The sequence below is a fragment of the Tiliqua scincoides genome, chromosome 3 (assembly GCF_035046505.1).
Source record: "Tiliqua scincoides isolate rTilSci1 chromosome 3, rTilSci1.hap2, whole genome shotgun sequence".
Lineage (NCBI taxonomy): Eukaryota > Metazoa > Chordata > Lepidosauria > Squamata > Scincidae > Tiliqua > Tiliqua scincoides.
Window position 1 is genome coordinate 238024765 of NC_089823.1, and position 15960 is coordinate 238040724.

Here is a 15960-nt window from a genome sequence, read left to right on the forward strand (position 1 = left end):
TGTTTACAAATCATTTTTCATTTTTGTATTGCTACTTGGATTTTTCATTTCTGCCAGAGAGTTTAAAGAAATAAATAGATGAATAATATCAGACACAAAATCGAGGAAGACACCTCCATTTATTGTCAGGCCTAGAGGCCATTTATCTTGGCAAGCAATGTCAGCTCTGCCTGACAGAGGGGAGCTAAGTCTTGAGGCTGGGGTCTCAGAGGCACCTGCTATTTGAGATCTCTTAACCAGAAAGCTAAGGACCAACCCTCAAGTTTTATACAAGCAAACATAAGAACAGCCCCACTGGATCAGGCCATAGGCCCATCTAGTCCAGCTTCCTGTATCTCACAGCGGCCCACCAAATGCCCCACAGGGTGCTCTGTCACTGATCTGTGTGAAGATTTCCACTGCTAACCTGGACATTGCTGTAGCAATCCAAAAGGTCATTGTTGATATAAGCCTGCAGAACAGTGTCCCTCTGCTCGCCAGGATGGGATGTTGTCAGGCGCTATAAAAGAAGCTCACTGAAATCAACATTAAGCACAATCAACATGAAAGTTACCTGCAATTTGGAGGATTCTTAGGTACAAGGAGAAGGCAAAACTATGCCTTACCTATATCTACCAAATTACTATCATCCAGAGTAGTAGTATCTCAGCATGAGAAAGAAGCTAAGGATTATCACCATGGCTACCTGTGACTCCACAGACATGGCTGCGTAACATTTTGGGTCTGCACTGCATAACACAGAAACTGGGACTGTGCTCAGTTATCAGACCCCAGTTTTCCTTCTGAAGAAGTAATTTTCTAGTCCTTAGGATAGCATTGAAACGCCAGGCTAGGAAAAATGTATACCTGCATCCTAGGAAAGTTAGGAATGTGTGTGTGTGTGTGTGTATGTGTGTGTGTGTGTGTGTGTGTGTGTGTGTGTGTGTGTGTGTGTGTGTCATCTTCTATGTATACTGATCCACTCCTCTCCAAACTGCCTAAACACCAGCCGGGGAAGGACAGGTGCTCCAGGAAGCAGCAGTACCAGCCCACCCATGCTGCCCCAACAGAAACAGAAGGTTGGAAGCTGACCTGAAGGTTTTCTCAAGGCCAGGTGATGAGATATAAAAAAATAAATAGCTGGTAAATCTCAAGTGCTGGGAAAGGGAGGAGTAAAGCAAATAGCCCTGGACTACGGATGAGGAGCAACAGACTGACAATCATTCCTGAGTCTAGCAAATACAGGTAAGCGCTGCTTTGTGATGCTCCGACCAGCAACGGGCCGCATATGTAACACCGCTGCTGGTCCCTGCGCACCCGCCCAAGCCTCCGAAGCCAAGGGCAACTCTGCTCCCCTTGCCTCTGGAGGCTTTTCTGAGCTGCAAAGAGGAGTCACATGCTGCCTCTGCGAGGCTCAGAAAAGCATCCAGAGGCAAGGGGAGCGCAGCTTCCCCTCGTCTTCAGAGGCTGCGTGTAGCGTCATGCCTCACTTGACGACGGGGGTGCCGGTCCTCATCCCTATCACTAAGTGACACACAACTGTATACAAAATACACATTTCTTTTATATACTAAGAACAATTTGTAACCAATTAATTAACCATGATGAACAAATGGCTACCACCCTCCACAAACAGCCCAACTTCAAACTACTTTTGGCTATGCAGCAACCATGTTAGTAGTCTGTCACTAGCTGAATAGCAGTCAGCCTGCCACATAAAGATCCTTTCAGTCTATTAGTTCTGTGGCCCATGCTCACTCATCCTCTACCTTCTGACAACCTATCAGCTTACTGTTCTCCCTCCTCAGCTCTATCTCCCTTCTTCCAAGTGTTGTCTGCCTCCCCTGGACATGGAGAAAGGGAGGGCTTTAACTAGTAGCATAGTAACAGGAGGTATGGGATGCGATCCGCCCTGGGTACCAGCCATCACAGGATGCAAAAACGTGCCAGTGTCGCTCCGGCTATACCAGCCTTAGACACTCTGCAGTCTGGCCAGCAGCCACCGTCAGTCGCCTCCTTTTTTCTCCCTATAGAATTGTTTGAATAACCCTTTGAATATGTTTGTCTACCTAATCTTCTGCAAACTCACCCAACGCAATGCTTGCAGTAAAAAGGATTTAAGGCGATCACTCCCATCAACGAGATCTTTCTTTAGCTTCTCATAATCCAATGAGGGCAAGAGGGGCACTTCTTGGATTTTCCTGTACAACAAGTGAGGGGAGAAAAGGATTACTCGTGCAAAAAACAGGGTAACTGCCTTTCAAAGACACACACTGACCTCAGTCAATTGAGACACATTTGGAAGAGCAAAAACGGAGACCTTAGTAACTTGTGTTTGGACTCTGCCACTTCAGGCTGCAGGTGAGAGTTCACATAACCAAATGCTCCTCCATACAGCAACAACAAAAACAACAAAAGCGTTTGGCACTACTCCTCACTGCACCTAAACCTAAGGACGTGGACATGAAATCATAGCATCCCTTTCCCCATCTTTCCCAGCATCACTTCTTTTCCCCTTGTATCTATTTCTAAATAATGTGCCACTCAAGGTAAGGACCTGTTGTCTCTTCCTTTGAAAAGCACCATGAACTCTGAAGAGTCAATCTTTCAATCGATATAAAAATAAAAATACCAACATCTTTGCACAGAAAGCTAGCATGTTGGGGAGAGCTTATGCTACAGTTGTTCTTCATATACTAGTTTAGTATGAAGAGGGAACTTTTTTAGTATACAGAAGCAGGACATCACAGCAGTCGGATATCATATGGGTGGTGTCACACTAGGAATAGCGTATGAATAGAGTCGTTTGTTTACGGTGAGAAAGATAAGATTACGGTCTCTTACTGAACACAGTGGGTTTCTGAGTAAAATAAATCACCATTTTCAAACACCTCTACATATAAACATTAGAAAAGCCCTGCTGGGTCATTAAGGCTAGCATTCTCTTTCTCCTAGTGGCCCACCAACTGCCTCTGGGAAGTATACAAGAAGGAGATGAAGGTGCTTCTTCTTGTAGAACCCTTCACCCTGCACATCCTGCTGTTGCTCCCTCTGTAAAATCCAGAGGCAGACTGCCCCTCAGAATCAGGAGGGAGGATATATAAGTGGATTAGCATCCACTGACAGACTTGTCCTCCATGAATTTGTCTAATCCTCTTTTAAAGCCATCTGATCTGGTGGCTACTTCTTGTGGGAGCCAATTCCCATCACTCCATATGGAACAATATTCCTAAAGTCAGAATACTTCACGTGATATATCTCATTATTCCTTACATCAGTGCTGCAATGCAAGTCAGTAGGGTTGACAACCAGCCCAAATGGTGTCCTATTTCTGGAAAAGAGGCACCTGGGAAAATCACAGCATATTTCTTGTAGATTATCTTGTAGATTATCTCCAGCCAAGATTATCTCCAGCCAAGTGAGACATGCTTGGAAGAGTAAAACCCAACTCTTTGGTGGTTAATTTGTAAACTAAAGGAAAGTGGACTCTCAAGCCTGCAGTCATTTTTGGGAGAAGACCCAGCTGCTGTAGAATATGCTCACTGCCAGGAGGCCTTGTCAAATAAGTGGCATTTCCATTCCACTTTGATTCTAACATTTATGCAATGCATTGCAGTGTATCACTCATCCCTTGATGCAAACACTTGTCTGTTTGCTTGTGGGAGAAAAAAGCAATAGGAAATATACCAAAAAAAAAAACTTACACAGGGGCTAATGATGCTCTCAACATTGTTGAGGCCTATATTTTGAGAAAGGGAAAAAACACACAACAGGTTATTATATACTATTCAGATAATACACTCACATATTAAATTTAATATCTAATATAACATTGAAACTAGTTAGCATTTTTCAAGCTAGACTACAATATTCTCACACAACAGGGTAGTTACTCAGAATGCAGTTTTCAGCTTGCTCCAGGTACCCAAGGCAGTTCCAATTAATATTAAAATGTAACACAAACTGTTCAAACATATGGCAAAAAATCAACAGCAATTGCTGAGACACAAAACAGCCAGGGGGAAAAAATCTCAGCACAACCCAAAAATGGTACTGGAGGAAAAGGATTTTAAGTGACATTCTTCTAAAAGCCTGAGGAAAAGAACACAGCTGGGGTTTTCAAAGGCATGAAACAGGGTCCCCCCTCAGGACAATGCCATCCCTGGCCCTGGTGGTCAGCAGCTTGGACTCTAGCAGAGGAGAGATTCTGAGCACCGCTCACACTTGCTGAACAAATGGTGGTCCATCGGTAGACCAGGAGTCTCGTTTCAATGGGCCACATAATGTCTTCCGGTAGTTGAAGATTTACACAAAAAATGCTGGAGAAGCCAGGCTTTAGTTTGATCCATAAGGCATTTTTAATGTTCATTTTGTAGGTATATTTTTAGGCATTTTTTTTTAGGTACAACAATGGTTGTACCTGGAAAATTCCTTAAAAAGGTTAGTTATACCTTAACTGCTTAGAAACCTGAGTATGCCCTCTTGCTGTGCAAATTTAATTCACATTTGTAGGCCATAGGGGTTATAGTAAGAAAAAAACACGCACATGAGCCACCTAAGGCTGAAATTATCCCATGCCTGCTCTAGAAAAGGCCACGGTGCCAGAAAATTGGAGCATAGCAAATGTCACACCAATCTTTAAAAAGGGAAGGAGAGGGGACCACGGGTAATTATAGGCCAGTCAGCCTAACGTCTGTTCCAGGTAAGATGGTGGAATGCCTCATCAAAGATAAAATCTTAAAACACATAGATGAACAAGACTTGCTGAAGGAGAATCAGCATGGCTTCTGTAAGGGTAAGTCTTGCCTCACGAACCTTATAGAATTCTTTGAAAAGGTCAACAGGCATGAGAACCCGTGGACATTATATATCTGGACTTTCAGAAGGCGTTTGACATGGTCCCTCAACAAAGGCTGCTGAGAAAACTCCACAGTCAGGGAATTAGAGGGCAGGTCCTCTCCTTGATTAGGAACTGGTTGAGGTCCAGGAAGCAGAGAGTGGGTGTCAATGGGCAATTTTCACAATGGAGAGAGGTGGAAAATCGAGTGCCCCAAGGATGTGTCCTGGGACCTGTACTTTTCAACCTGTTCATAAATGACCTGGAGGAAGGGCTAAGCAGTGAGGTGGCCAAGTTTGCAGATGACACCAAACTTTTCCGAGTGGTGACCAGAAGAGACTGTAAAGAGCTCCAGAAGGATCTCTCCAAGCTGAGAGACTGGGCAGCAAAATGGCAGATGCGTTTCAATGTAAGTAAGTGCAGAGTCATGCACACTGGGGCAAAGAATCAAAACTTTACATATAGGCTAAAGGGTTCTGAGCTGTCTGAGACAGATCAGGAGAGAGATCTTGGGGTGCTTGTGGACAGCTAGATGACAGTGCCGATCCAATGTGCAGCGGCATGGATCCATGCTTGGGATAATTAGGAAAGGCATTGAGAATAAGACAGCTAATATTGTAATGCCATTGTACAAATCGATTGTAAGTCCACACCTGGAGTACTGCGTCCAGTTCTGGTCACTACATTCACAGAGATGGATGCTGATGTGGAAATGACTAGTTGAATCAGCATATAAGGTATGCCACATCTCCAAAACTAAAGCTGATAGGGCAAAATCAAGGCCATTTTTGAAATCAGCACCCCAAATATATCCAAATATAGGTCTCTAACATTTAAAACACCCAAATGGGTTGTATTATAAATTCATCCTCTCATCTGCCATATCCCTGGCCAAAGACAGCCCAACACACATTTACAAATACAACACAGTAGTTCTTTGATGGGTGGGTCGTGACACAGTGACAGTTTAAAAAGTGGGACCCGGTGCGAAAAAATTTTGGAACCCCTGCAAATCATTACTTGTGTACATTCTTTCTTCCCATTTTTCAAAACCTTTTCTTCCCATTTGACTAAGGGCACAATCCAGAGGGGAAGATGGGCACAAATCCCTTGTGCTGGCCAATGATGGTTGCAAAAGTGCTGTAAAGTACTTTTGCACCATCTCTGGAGGAAGGAGGCCAGCAGGATCCCCACTTGGTTGGCCTAAAAGGTAAACACACACCGGCCAAGCCCAGCTGGCACAGGAGTCGGGGGGGGGCGCAGAGAGGATAGGAGGAAGGTGTTTCAGGGCAGAGGAAGGGCAGGTAGCAAGCAGGTCCATGGGCGGGTGGTGGATGAGGGGACGGGGCCAGGATCCGGCACTTGTGCCAGATCCTAACCCTGTTCCTGGAAAGTCCAAGGCAGCTCTGGGTTGATCAGATCTGTGCCACCTCTTTAGGTGGAGCAGATCCAAATAGACCAATTGGGGCTGCTGCGGCATTATCTGGGTTAAGGGGGTGTGATTTCCCTTGCTCTGGGCTGAGCCACTTTCAGCCCCACTTGGATTTGGGGGCAGGTCCACCAGCCTGCCTGCTCCAGGGTAGGTTAGGATTGGGCTGTAAGGATACTACACTGCAATCCTACGTATAGTTACATAGAAAGAGGTCCCAATCCTTCAAGGAATTTGCTTTTTCCTTTAAGAGTTGGGTCTGCCCACACCCTTTTATCAGGTTGATCTCTTGACACAGGATCTGGCTCCACAGTCTGGGACCATCCAGAAGCAATGATGGAACACAACTGCTATGACACTAGGGACCAGATATAACAGTTTCAAGAGCTGAATATAAGTGGTGGGTTGAAAAGTGACTAACTCTGTCTTTTATTTTCTTCATAGTGCTCTTAATCCTTCTCAATTCATCAACATTCTTTTCAAATAGAATACACTGCATTCTGTAGCAACATGTCCCCAGTACAATTTTATTTCCCAGTAATGTAAAAACAGTAATGTAAAAATAGTTTAATTACTATAAGAAGAAAATGAACTCCTTAACATCAAAATGTCAGTTTTGTTGTTAACTCAATTAAATATACTAGTATCCAGGCAACCAAATGAGCTGATGAACCAACACCAAGTTTTAAACAATATTTATCTATTTCTAACAAAAAAGATTTTCTTTAAATGTATTTGCAGGTGGGGCCAAAGAAACGTTCTTCTTTGAAGATTTTTGTTACCCATTTCAATATTCCCAGAATATTCCTCAAATTTCTTTGTCATGAATATGACCCTCCTCACTCCAGACAATCCTTTCTGACCCACTCAAGTCAACAGGTCTTCTCTCATAACCCAAACTCTTTCAGGTTAAATGTTAAACATTTAAACTACGGAGGATTAAGAGACAAAAAGTGAGGACATCAAAGGAAGCTTGAATTACTCCACCTGACATGCCACCAGATACTTGGCATTTCACAGAGCACCCCTATGTAAAACAAGGAGCATTTCTCTCACATTATAAAGTGAAAATAAATGCAAAGTGGTGTAGAGTCATTTCATGTTATATTTTCATCAATGAGTGATGATACAAAATAGACAATTAAATACACTCCAGTTTCAAATACTGAACAGTTCTCCCACAGAACAAGGATTACCTTCCTCAGCAGGAATGACTTCCAGATGTATTGAGTTCTCCCTAAATCCACTTACCTGTCACTTATTTTTACTCATTTTCCTGGACACCTTGGATTAATAGTGACATTCGTTTTCATGAGAGACATCCCTTCATCAAAAGCCATCTCAATCCCTGCAGTACAAGCATGATGATTTCTGGCAACTTGGGCAGTTCTGTGCCCTTAAAGGACAAAAGGGCAACCTAAGAGTGTGACAACCTTAAACAATAAATAAACCTTAAAGAGAGAGTATGGTGGCAACCTTACAGAGAGAGAGAAAAAAGGATATCTGAAGAAGAGAGAGAGAGAAAAGGATATGTGACAATTTGCAGAGGGAATGCTAAAGTGAGGGCTGCAATGATCCGTGGACGTTGCAGAGTGCTGTTCTCATTCAGTGAAGATTTCTTAAAAGACAAGACTGAATAAGTATCTAAGAGATGCTGGTCAATGAAATCAAACTGTGTGTCAGGAATCACGCACTACTTTAAGTTGTGTCCTCCTTTCCCACAAACAAGACTGTTCAAAGCAGCTCACAGTACAGAAACATTTCATGTCAATAACAAGAATACGTACAATAGCTGAACGAAGATTAAAACATTTCAATTGAACAAACCTCTGAAAGACAAGTATGGGCCTCCCATGAGGAGAAGTGTTTTTTTTCAGTAATAATGAAATAAAATCACATAACACTGCATTCTGCACTTCTCATTTTTGTTAAAAACAAAATCTGCAAACAAATAAAAGCATTCTCTAACACCTTCAGGGCACAATCCTAACCAGGTCTACTCAGACGTAAGTCCTATTTTGTTCAATGGGGCTTGGATTGCAGACTTACATGCATGTGGCCGCATCGGCTGACACTATACCTCCTATATCACCTATCCAGTACATGAAGAGGTCTGGCTCAGTGGTAGAGCTACTGTGTACAAAGCCCAAAGAACAGCTGGAAATGCAGTTTGAAACAGCTGGAAGTATCCAAGAGCTACAGAAAGGGCTGATGTGATGAGTAATCCCAGCTGGTGATGGAAGCAAAGGATGACTGACACCCATCCCAGTGAGAGTGGAGTGCTGTCAGTTATGTGGGGGAGGCAAATGCAGCCAGAAAGTGACCAGGCCGTGAAGGACACCACCTGGAATGAACGCATTCTTGAAAGATAGATCTTTAATTGTAAAAATCCCTACGGGGATTTAGTAAGCCTGCCTATGCAAACCGCCTTGAATAAAGTCCCAGGAGAAATCCAATGACAAGAAAGTTGGTATATCAATACTGGTATTATTATTAATTAAAATGTGCCCTTGGAACAAAAACATACAACATCGCTTTCCATACATCTCATTTTTGTAAAAAAAAAAAAAATTGTGAAAAAATAAAATCAAAAATGTACACCTCTACCCATGATCAAGTAGGTCTGGGCCCTGCAGACGCTGGTATGATACAAGCCCAGAGTTAAAGGACTAGAGTGACCCTTACAGGGAGCCACTTCCATGCACAAGGGAGGAGATGGCCTGAACATCTTGATTTCTTTGAGAAAAAAGCTGATATTACGTAATTCTGTTTTGCCTTGTCCCTTTGCAATTGCTTTCATCAGGTGTGGAGGTTTTGCTTTTTAAAATAAGAGTATTTTATTGCATGATTGTGGTTACATTCCATTATTCTATGTAATATATAAAGTAGCCCCAGAAAAATACCTAAGCAGATCACCTCCTCCAACACAACCTGTTCATATTATAAGATGGTCCTCAGAACTCTGCTCAGAGTGCCCTGCCATTGGAGGTGGGACAGAGGGTGACTGGAAGGGTTTCTCAGGTGTGGTGTACCATCTTTGCAAATTTCCACGTCTTTGGAAAAGAGGCCTTTTGCCTGGCACCATCTTTTAATCCTTTTGGCTATGGGAGCAAACATCCCAATTTGCCCAAGCCTTTTTAGATCATTTGGTTTTTATGACAAAAATGTTTTTCTGACACTCTGTCTTGCATTTCATGTGTGACATTTTTATTGTTGACCTTACTTTGCATTGTATTCTATTGTTTCCCAGTCAGAATTTTGCCTGAAGAGTGGCTAATAAATACCATAAAGAAAAATAGCCTTTGCTTAGAACTGCTCAAACCTATTGTGTCACAGACTGGCTTTTCTAAGAAGGGAATGTCTGTTCCTGTTTGCAAGCTTGAGGCTTCAGTTTATCAAGTCAATATCCTCTCCCTACAAAGAATGCACTTGCTGTGGGCAATCTGGAATGATCATGAAGGCATACTGGCTATGAGGCCTGCATGCAAACAATCATCTGGGCTGCAGCAGGTGCAGACCAGAGCCTGGCTGCTCAACAAGAGCAGCAGCTCAAGACGTGCTTGAAGACAATCTGCACTTTCCCCAAAGCATTGCCCTGTGTAAGCAGCACTGGATTTGTTGCTGATGTAGATTCTTGGGTGACTCACATCATCATATTTAAACAATACACCAATTTTATATCAGTTGCATTGGTTACCAATCTGCTCCTGGGCTCAATTTACACTGTTCATTTTAACTTTTAAAAGTCACATATGGACCGGGTTACCTGAACTCCTGCCTGTACCCACATAAGCCAACCAGAGCCCTCAGATCAGCATCACAGGCTCAGTCCTTCAGCTGATCTTTATCTCCAATTGCACAGGCAGGTACCAGAGATGGGGTCTTTGCAGCAGGGATGTTGCAGATGTACAAGATTTACTAGGTCCTCATTCTCCTTGCCTTTAAATGGGCCTTAAAAAACTTTCTGTTGTGTTCTGTTTTATCTGCTGTCCTGCTTACTCCTTACTGATATGCTGCTTTTACTACCTTTATTGTGTATTTTATTTCTGATTTTTAGCCTCTTTGCAACAATTTAGGGTCCAATCCCATCCAACTTTCCAGCACAGGCGTAGCTGTAATGCAGCCTCGAGGTAAGGGAACAAATGTTCCGATACCTTGAGGAGGCCTCTGTGACTGTCTCCCCCCCCCCACAGGATGCAGTGCACGCCCCACTGGCAAGGCTACACCGGCACTGGAAAATCAGATAGGATTGGGCCCTTATATTGTCGCAGGTGGTACTAAAATATAAAATATTCTCTTCCTGAAACGGTTTCAAAACAAAGTGCTGCATGATCAACAAAATGAAGGGCAGATCCTATCCACAGCCCTGGAATCTACTGGACAAAGACTGACAGGGAAGGGAAAAAAGCACCACAATAAGAAAAGCAGTAATGGGTGATGAAAACAGCAACAATGTGAGAAAGTCAGCCGATATTGTAGGCTTTGCAACCAGTCTTTGCAACACTCTAACACAGTATTTATTTACTGTATTTAAACTCCGCTTTATTTCCCCAGAGAACACTCAAAGGTACATTATCTACTGCCTCTTGGTTTAAGTAAAAAATGTTCCAGGATATGGTGATCTGTAGCAGTCACCATATTGAAATCCAGACATGTACCGAACACCCACAATAGAACTCTAATGGTTACACAAAGAACCCACCCCATAAAAACTAGTCCAAAAGCAATCCTCTTCAATGAATTATAATGATACCACACTATCTCGACCACATACATTTCTCTACCAATATACAGACCACACACTAACAACCTAACATCCCTCCTGATAAGGCAAAAACTCAGCAAGGTTTCTATTAATTCAGCATTTTTAACATTGTGGTTGTATGTAGAGGAAAGGATATAACTTTGTAATTTGTGTTTTATTATTGCAACATTGTGTAAACCGATAACCACAGCCCCTAACTGATCCTCACAGCACTAAAGAGTGTAGTAGACACCTTTGAATCACGTTTCAAAGAGGGAACCAGCTTAGTTCTATAGCAGAAATGTCAAATTCCAAAATCTTGGAGCGAATTACCAAAACACAGTGTGCTACTGGGTTACCATTACAATATTTTCGCAATATAATAGTGTCTCTGGAATGGATTACCATTGTAAAATACCATTTACTGTATTAGTGAATACAAGCCACATAGAGATATGTTACTTAGGAAGAGAATAGAAGGGGAGGATACTCCCTTGATGCTTCCCCCAATTTTTTCTAGAAAAATTCTAGGGAATTTTTGAGATTCACTAGAATTATGAGCTAAAGGACACTAGGCTGGCCCTGGCAGTGAGACACGGTACAATCAGGCCCACAGTCAGAACCCAAATAAATGACCTACTTGTTCATTCTGCTCTCAGGTCTAGGCTGCCAGGTAGTCAAAGGGAGCATATAGCAAGCTTCAAGGTTCTGGCAAACCCAGAATCCCCATTTTAAAAGAGAGTTTACCAAACTGGTCCACATAACCAAAATATCAGGGCAGGGAGAGTAGCAGGGATAGTCTCCAGAAACAAAAGTGAAATGCTAAGACCGTTGTGAGGGCCCTCAGAATGATCTAGCAATCACCCAAACTTCCACAATGAAGTCATTGCTTATTTTCTGAACCACTATTTTTTGGAATGGCTTTATGTAGAGTATTTGTACAGCTTTCATTAACAGATGGACCAATCAGCTAAAACTTATATGATTAATCAACAAAGATACCTTTAATTAGGTAATATGGTATACTATACAGGCTGTATCTGGCCAACATTTGGATTGCACATTCTCATGCAAGCATTCCAAATCTTACATACATTTGCCATACAGAAAGATGAACAACAAATGCAACTGGTTAAGGAACATACAAAAAGCACAGGGAAGATGAAAGGATGCAGCAGGCAATGCAAAAAGATAAAAAGAAGATGCAAGAACTTACATATTCATCATCACATGGGCTCATACAGCAATATCCCTTTAGGGGTAAACAGGCATACATTAAATAAGAGAGATGAAGAAGAAAAGCGTTAACAGAAATTACACCCAAAGAAGTTCAACAGTTCAAAGAAAAACATCACATACATACCCAAGAGAAACAAAACAAAACTTGTTGAAGAGCAAAAGAAAACAGATTTTGGAAAGAGAGCACCACATATGACTTGTACTCACTGGACCCAAGTACAAGGGAAGTGCAGAAAAGAAGTTGTTTTCCAAAGGACAATCATTTGACTTTGTGCCATTAGATGCCAAAATGAAATTAGTATTAAGTACAGTAAATCTCTCTCTCCCCCTTAATTATTCTGACTGCCAATCCTGACTCTTCCCCACATCAGTATGAATGTCAAATTCACGAATGTCAAAATTCTACATCTACAATAACAAACAGAGGAGAAGAATTATGACTGGAAGAGACATGCTACTGATGAGGTGCTATCCAGGTAGTCTTGGAGCCTCTCTCAAAACTGCCAAGGGAATACTTGAAAAAGAATACGTCTGTCATGTAGCCTGTCAGCAATTTCCATTCCATGGTAAAGCCAGAGTTAGTGAGGGAAAATGTCTGGATACTGGGAGCTTCCTTGGACAGACAGACATGTGGGCAAACTTCACAAGATCTTAATAAAACATGTATTTCACTACTTCCTTCTTGAGAAATAAGAGCATTCACAGCTGATCCTATGCATATTTACCAAGAAGAAATTCCTACTGAATTCAAAGGGAATGGCTCCCAAATAAGTGTATGTAGGGAGTGTAGCCTCATCAACTAAGCACAGTCCATCCACAAAGCAGTCTGCAGATTTACAGGTTCGTAGGCTCTACTTTTCTGTCTAATCTTAACATCCTTTTTCATATACAAAACATTCCACGGTGAGGGAACAGCTACACAAATAATCTCTTGCTGCCGTGGGAAAGTCAAATCCTCCACTGCATTAAAAAAACAAAAGAAATACCAGTACAAGAGTTTTATATCTGTATTATCTGAAAGCCCAGAAGACTGCCATTATTTCTTGTTAGACTGTCATGATCAGCAGGGACTTCCAACATGCACTGGTGCTTCTTGTGGCAGGCTGCTCAAGGCAAAGGAGGATGGAGCAGCATGGCAATTCTAGGTCCCAGCCTGACTCTGCACCCTTTACACCACCAGTTCTTCCTCAGCTGGCCTGGTTAGAAAGACTTCCAGGTCAGGCATGGGATTTTGACTGGCCATCAGCCTGACTCTGACCTCCGTAGCCTGTGTGGCTCCATACAATGCAAGGAAGTAAAAACAACAAACTGCAGCTGTCAAACAACCGAACTATTTAAAAGGCGGGGCACAGTCAGGCTCCCTGATGTCTCTCTCTCCCCAGTCAGCCGTAGGTGTTTCCTTTCTCCCGTTTCCGGGCAAGGTGGTCTAGCTCAGGGCTCCCCAAACTTTTCAGTAGGAGGACCACATTGTATATTTTACACTCTTTTGTGGGTTGAAAAAAAGTTAGTTTTAGACAGGTAGAAGCGAGCGATGCACTGCACACTGTGTCTGATTCATTGCAAACCCAGTTTGTTATGATTGTTTATGCATGTGCAGAAATGATGCTATTTCCTCATGGCGATTATTCTGTAGCATTGTTGAAAAGTTAACATGCAGGAACCTGATTTGTTTAGTCGGCAGTTGTGAAATTAACACTGAATAATTATGATTTGAGAGTCTTAAAGCTTCTGGCCCAGGTGACTGAAATGAGGGCGAGGCAGTCTGACACCATTCTAGAGAGCCATATGGAAAGGAGTGCGGCAGGCTTTGCACACTGGAGAGGACACTCTGTTCCAGAACCACCATTCAGGGCGTGATACCATAGTCTTCCAAGACTGAAGGATGCCAACAAGGTGGCAGACAGAACTGCATGTCTTAACTGCCCAACTGCATGGTTGGGAAAAAAAATTTTAAGTTGCTGAGGGCCAGATAAAAACTTGTGGTGGGCCAGATGTGGTCCCTGGGCTATAGTTTGAAACCCCTGGTCTAGCGGGTGGTGGTGTCGCAACTCCAGAGTGTCCTGGATGAAACAGATTATCTGGATCCCTTTCAATCTGGTTGCAGGTCAGGCTCTGGCATGGAGACAGCCTTGGTCTCTTTGGTAGATGAGCTATGCCAGGGCTGGGCAGGGGGAGTGCAAACCTGCTGGTCCTACTGGACCTCTCAGCAGCTTTCAACACCATGGCAATGGTACTTCAAACAAAGGACAAAAAATACTGCAGAAGCAGTCCCAGCAGCTTTCAGACAGATGAACTTGCACAGGAGCTTAAGGGGGGTGGGGTAGATGTGCCCAAAAATAAGGAAAAGGGGGCAAAAAATAGGGGGAAACAGGGCAATCATCACACATCACACCAAGTCTCTCCTCCACAACTCCTGCTTTCTTTTTTCTTTCTCTCCCTGTCAATGGCCTAGTCTATACATGCTGCAGAATAAGGTGGTAGGATGCACTATGCCATTTCAGGCTGCAAATATCAGGTGCCATTTTTTAATCATCACCCATGAGGGAAAAGTATATTAGGGATCCGGTTACTAGCCCAATACTCCCTAATATGCTACACTGCTCAAAACAATAAAGGGAACACTTAAACAACACATCCGAGATATGAATGAACGAAATATGCCTATTAAATACTTTGTTCCTGACATAGTTGAATGTGCTGACAACAAAATCACACAACAATCATCAATGGAAATCACATTTATCAACCCATGGAGGACTGGGTTTGGTGTCATACTCAAAATTGAAGTGGAAAAACACACTACAGGCTGATCCAACTTCGATGTAATGTCCATAAAGCAAGTCAAAATGAGGCTCAGTAGTGTGTGTGGCCTCCATGTGCCTGTATGACCTCCCTACAACGCCTGGGCATGCTCCTGATGAGGTGGCGGATAGTCTCCAGAGGGATCGCCTCCCAGACCTGGACTAAAGCATCCGCCAACTCCTGGACAGTCTGTGGTGCAACATGACGCTGGTGGATGGAGCGAGACATGATGTCCCAGATGTGCTCAATTGGATTCAGGTCTGGGGAACGGGCGGGCCAGTCCATAGCATCAATGCCTTCATCTTGCAGGAACTGCTGACACACTCCAGCCACATGAGGTATAGCATTGTCCTGCATTAGGAGGAACCCAGGGCCGACCGCGCCAGCATATGGTCTCACAAGGGGTCTGAGGATCTCATCTCGGTACCTAATGGCAGTCAGGCTACCTCTGGCGAGCACATGGAGGGCTGTGCGGCCCCCCAAAGAAATGCCACCCCACACCATTACTGACCCACTGCCAAACCGATCATGCTGGAGGATGTTGCAGGCAGCAGAACGTTCTCCCTGCCGTCTCCAGACTCTGTCACGTCTGTCACATGTGCTCAGTGTGAACCTGCTTTCATCTGTGAAGAGCACAGGGTGCCAGTGGCGAGGTTGCCAAACTTGGTGTTCTCTGGCAAATGCCAAACGTCCTGCACGGTGTCAGGCTGTCAGCACAACCCCCATCTGTGGACGTTGGGCCCTCATACCACCCTCATGGAGTCTGTTTCTGACCGTTTGAGCAGACACATGCACATTTGTGGCCTGCTGGAGGTCATTTTGCAGGGCTCTGGCAGTGCTCCTCCTGTTCCTCCTGGCACGAAGGTGGAGGCAGAGGTCCTGATGCTGGGTTGTTGCCCTCCTACGGCCTCCTCCACGTCTCCTGGTGTA

At 43.5% G+C, this 15960-nt stretch overlaps 1 protein-coding gene across 2 annotated transcripts in view; it reads right to left on the reverse strand.

The window, feature by feature from the left end:
* Positions 1–15960, reverse strand: part of ARMC9 (armadillo repeat containing 9) — a 108346-nt gene that overhangs the window by 67642 nt on the left and 24744 nt on the right. For both annotated transcript variants that reach the window (XM_066621778.1, XM_066621779.1), the window contains exons 10-12: positions 3684–3718; positions 2069–2180; positions 407–499 (exon numbers count right to left, since the gene is read on the reverse strand). In XM_066621778.1, coding sequence (XP_066477875.1) covers positions 407–499; positions 2069–2180; positions 3684–3718 — 240 coding nt within the window. The remainder of the gene's footprint in view (positions 1–406; positions 500–2068; positions 2181–3683; positions 3719–15960) is intronic.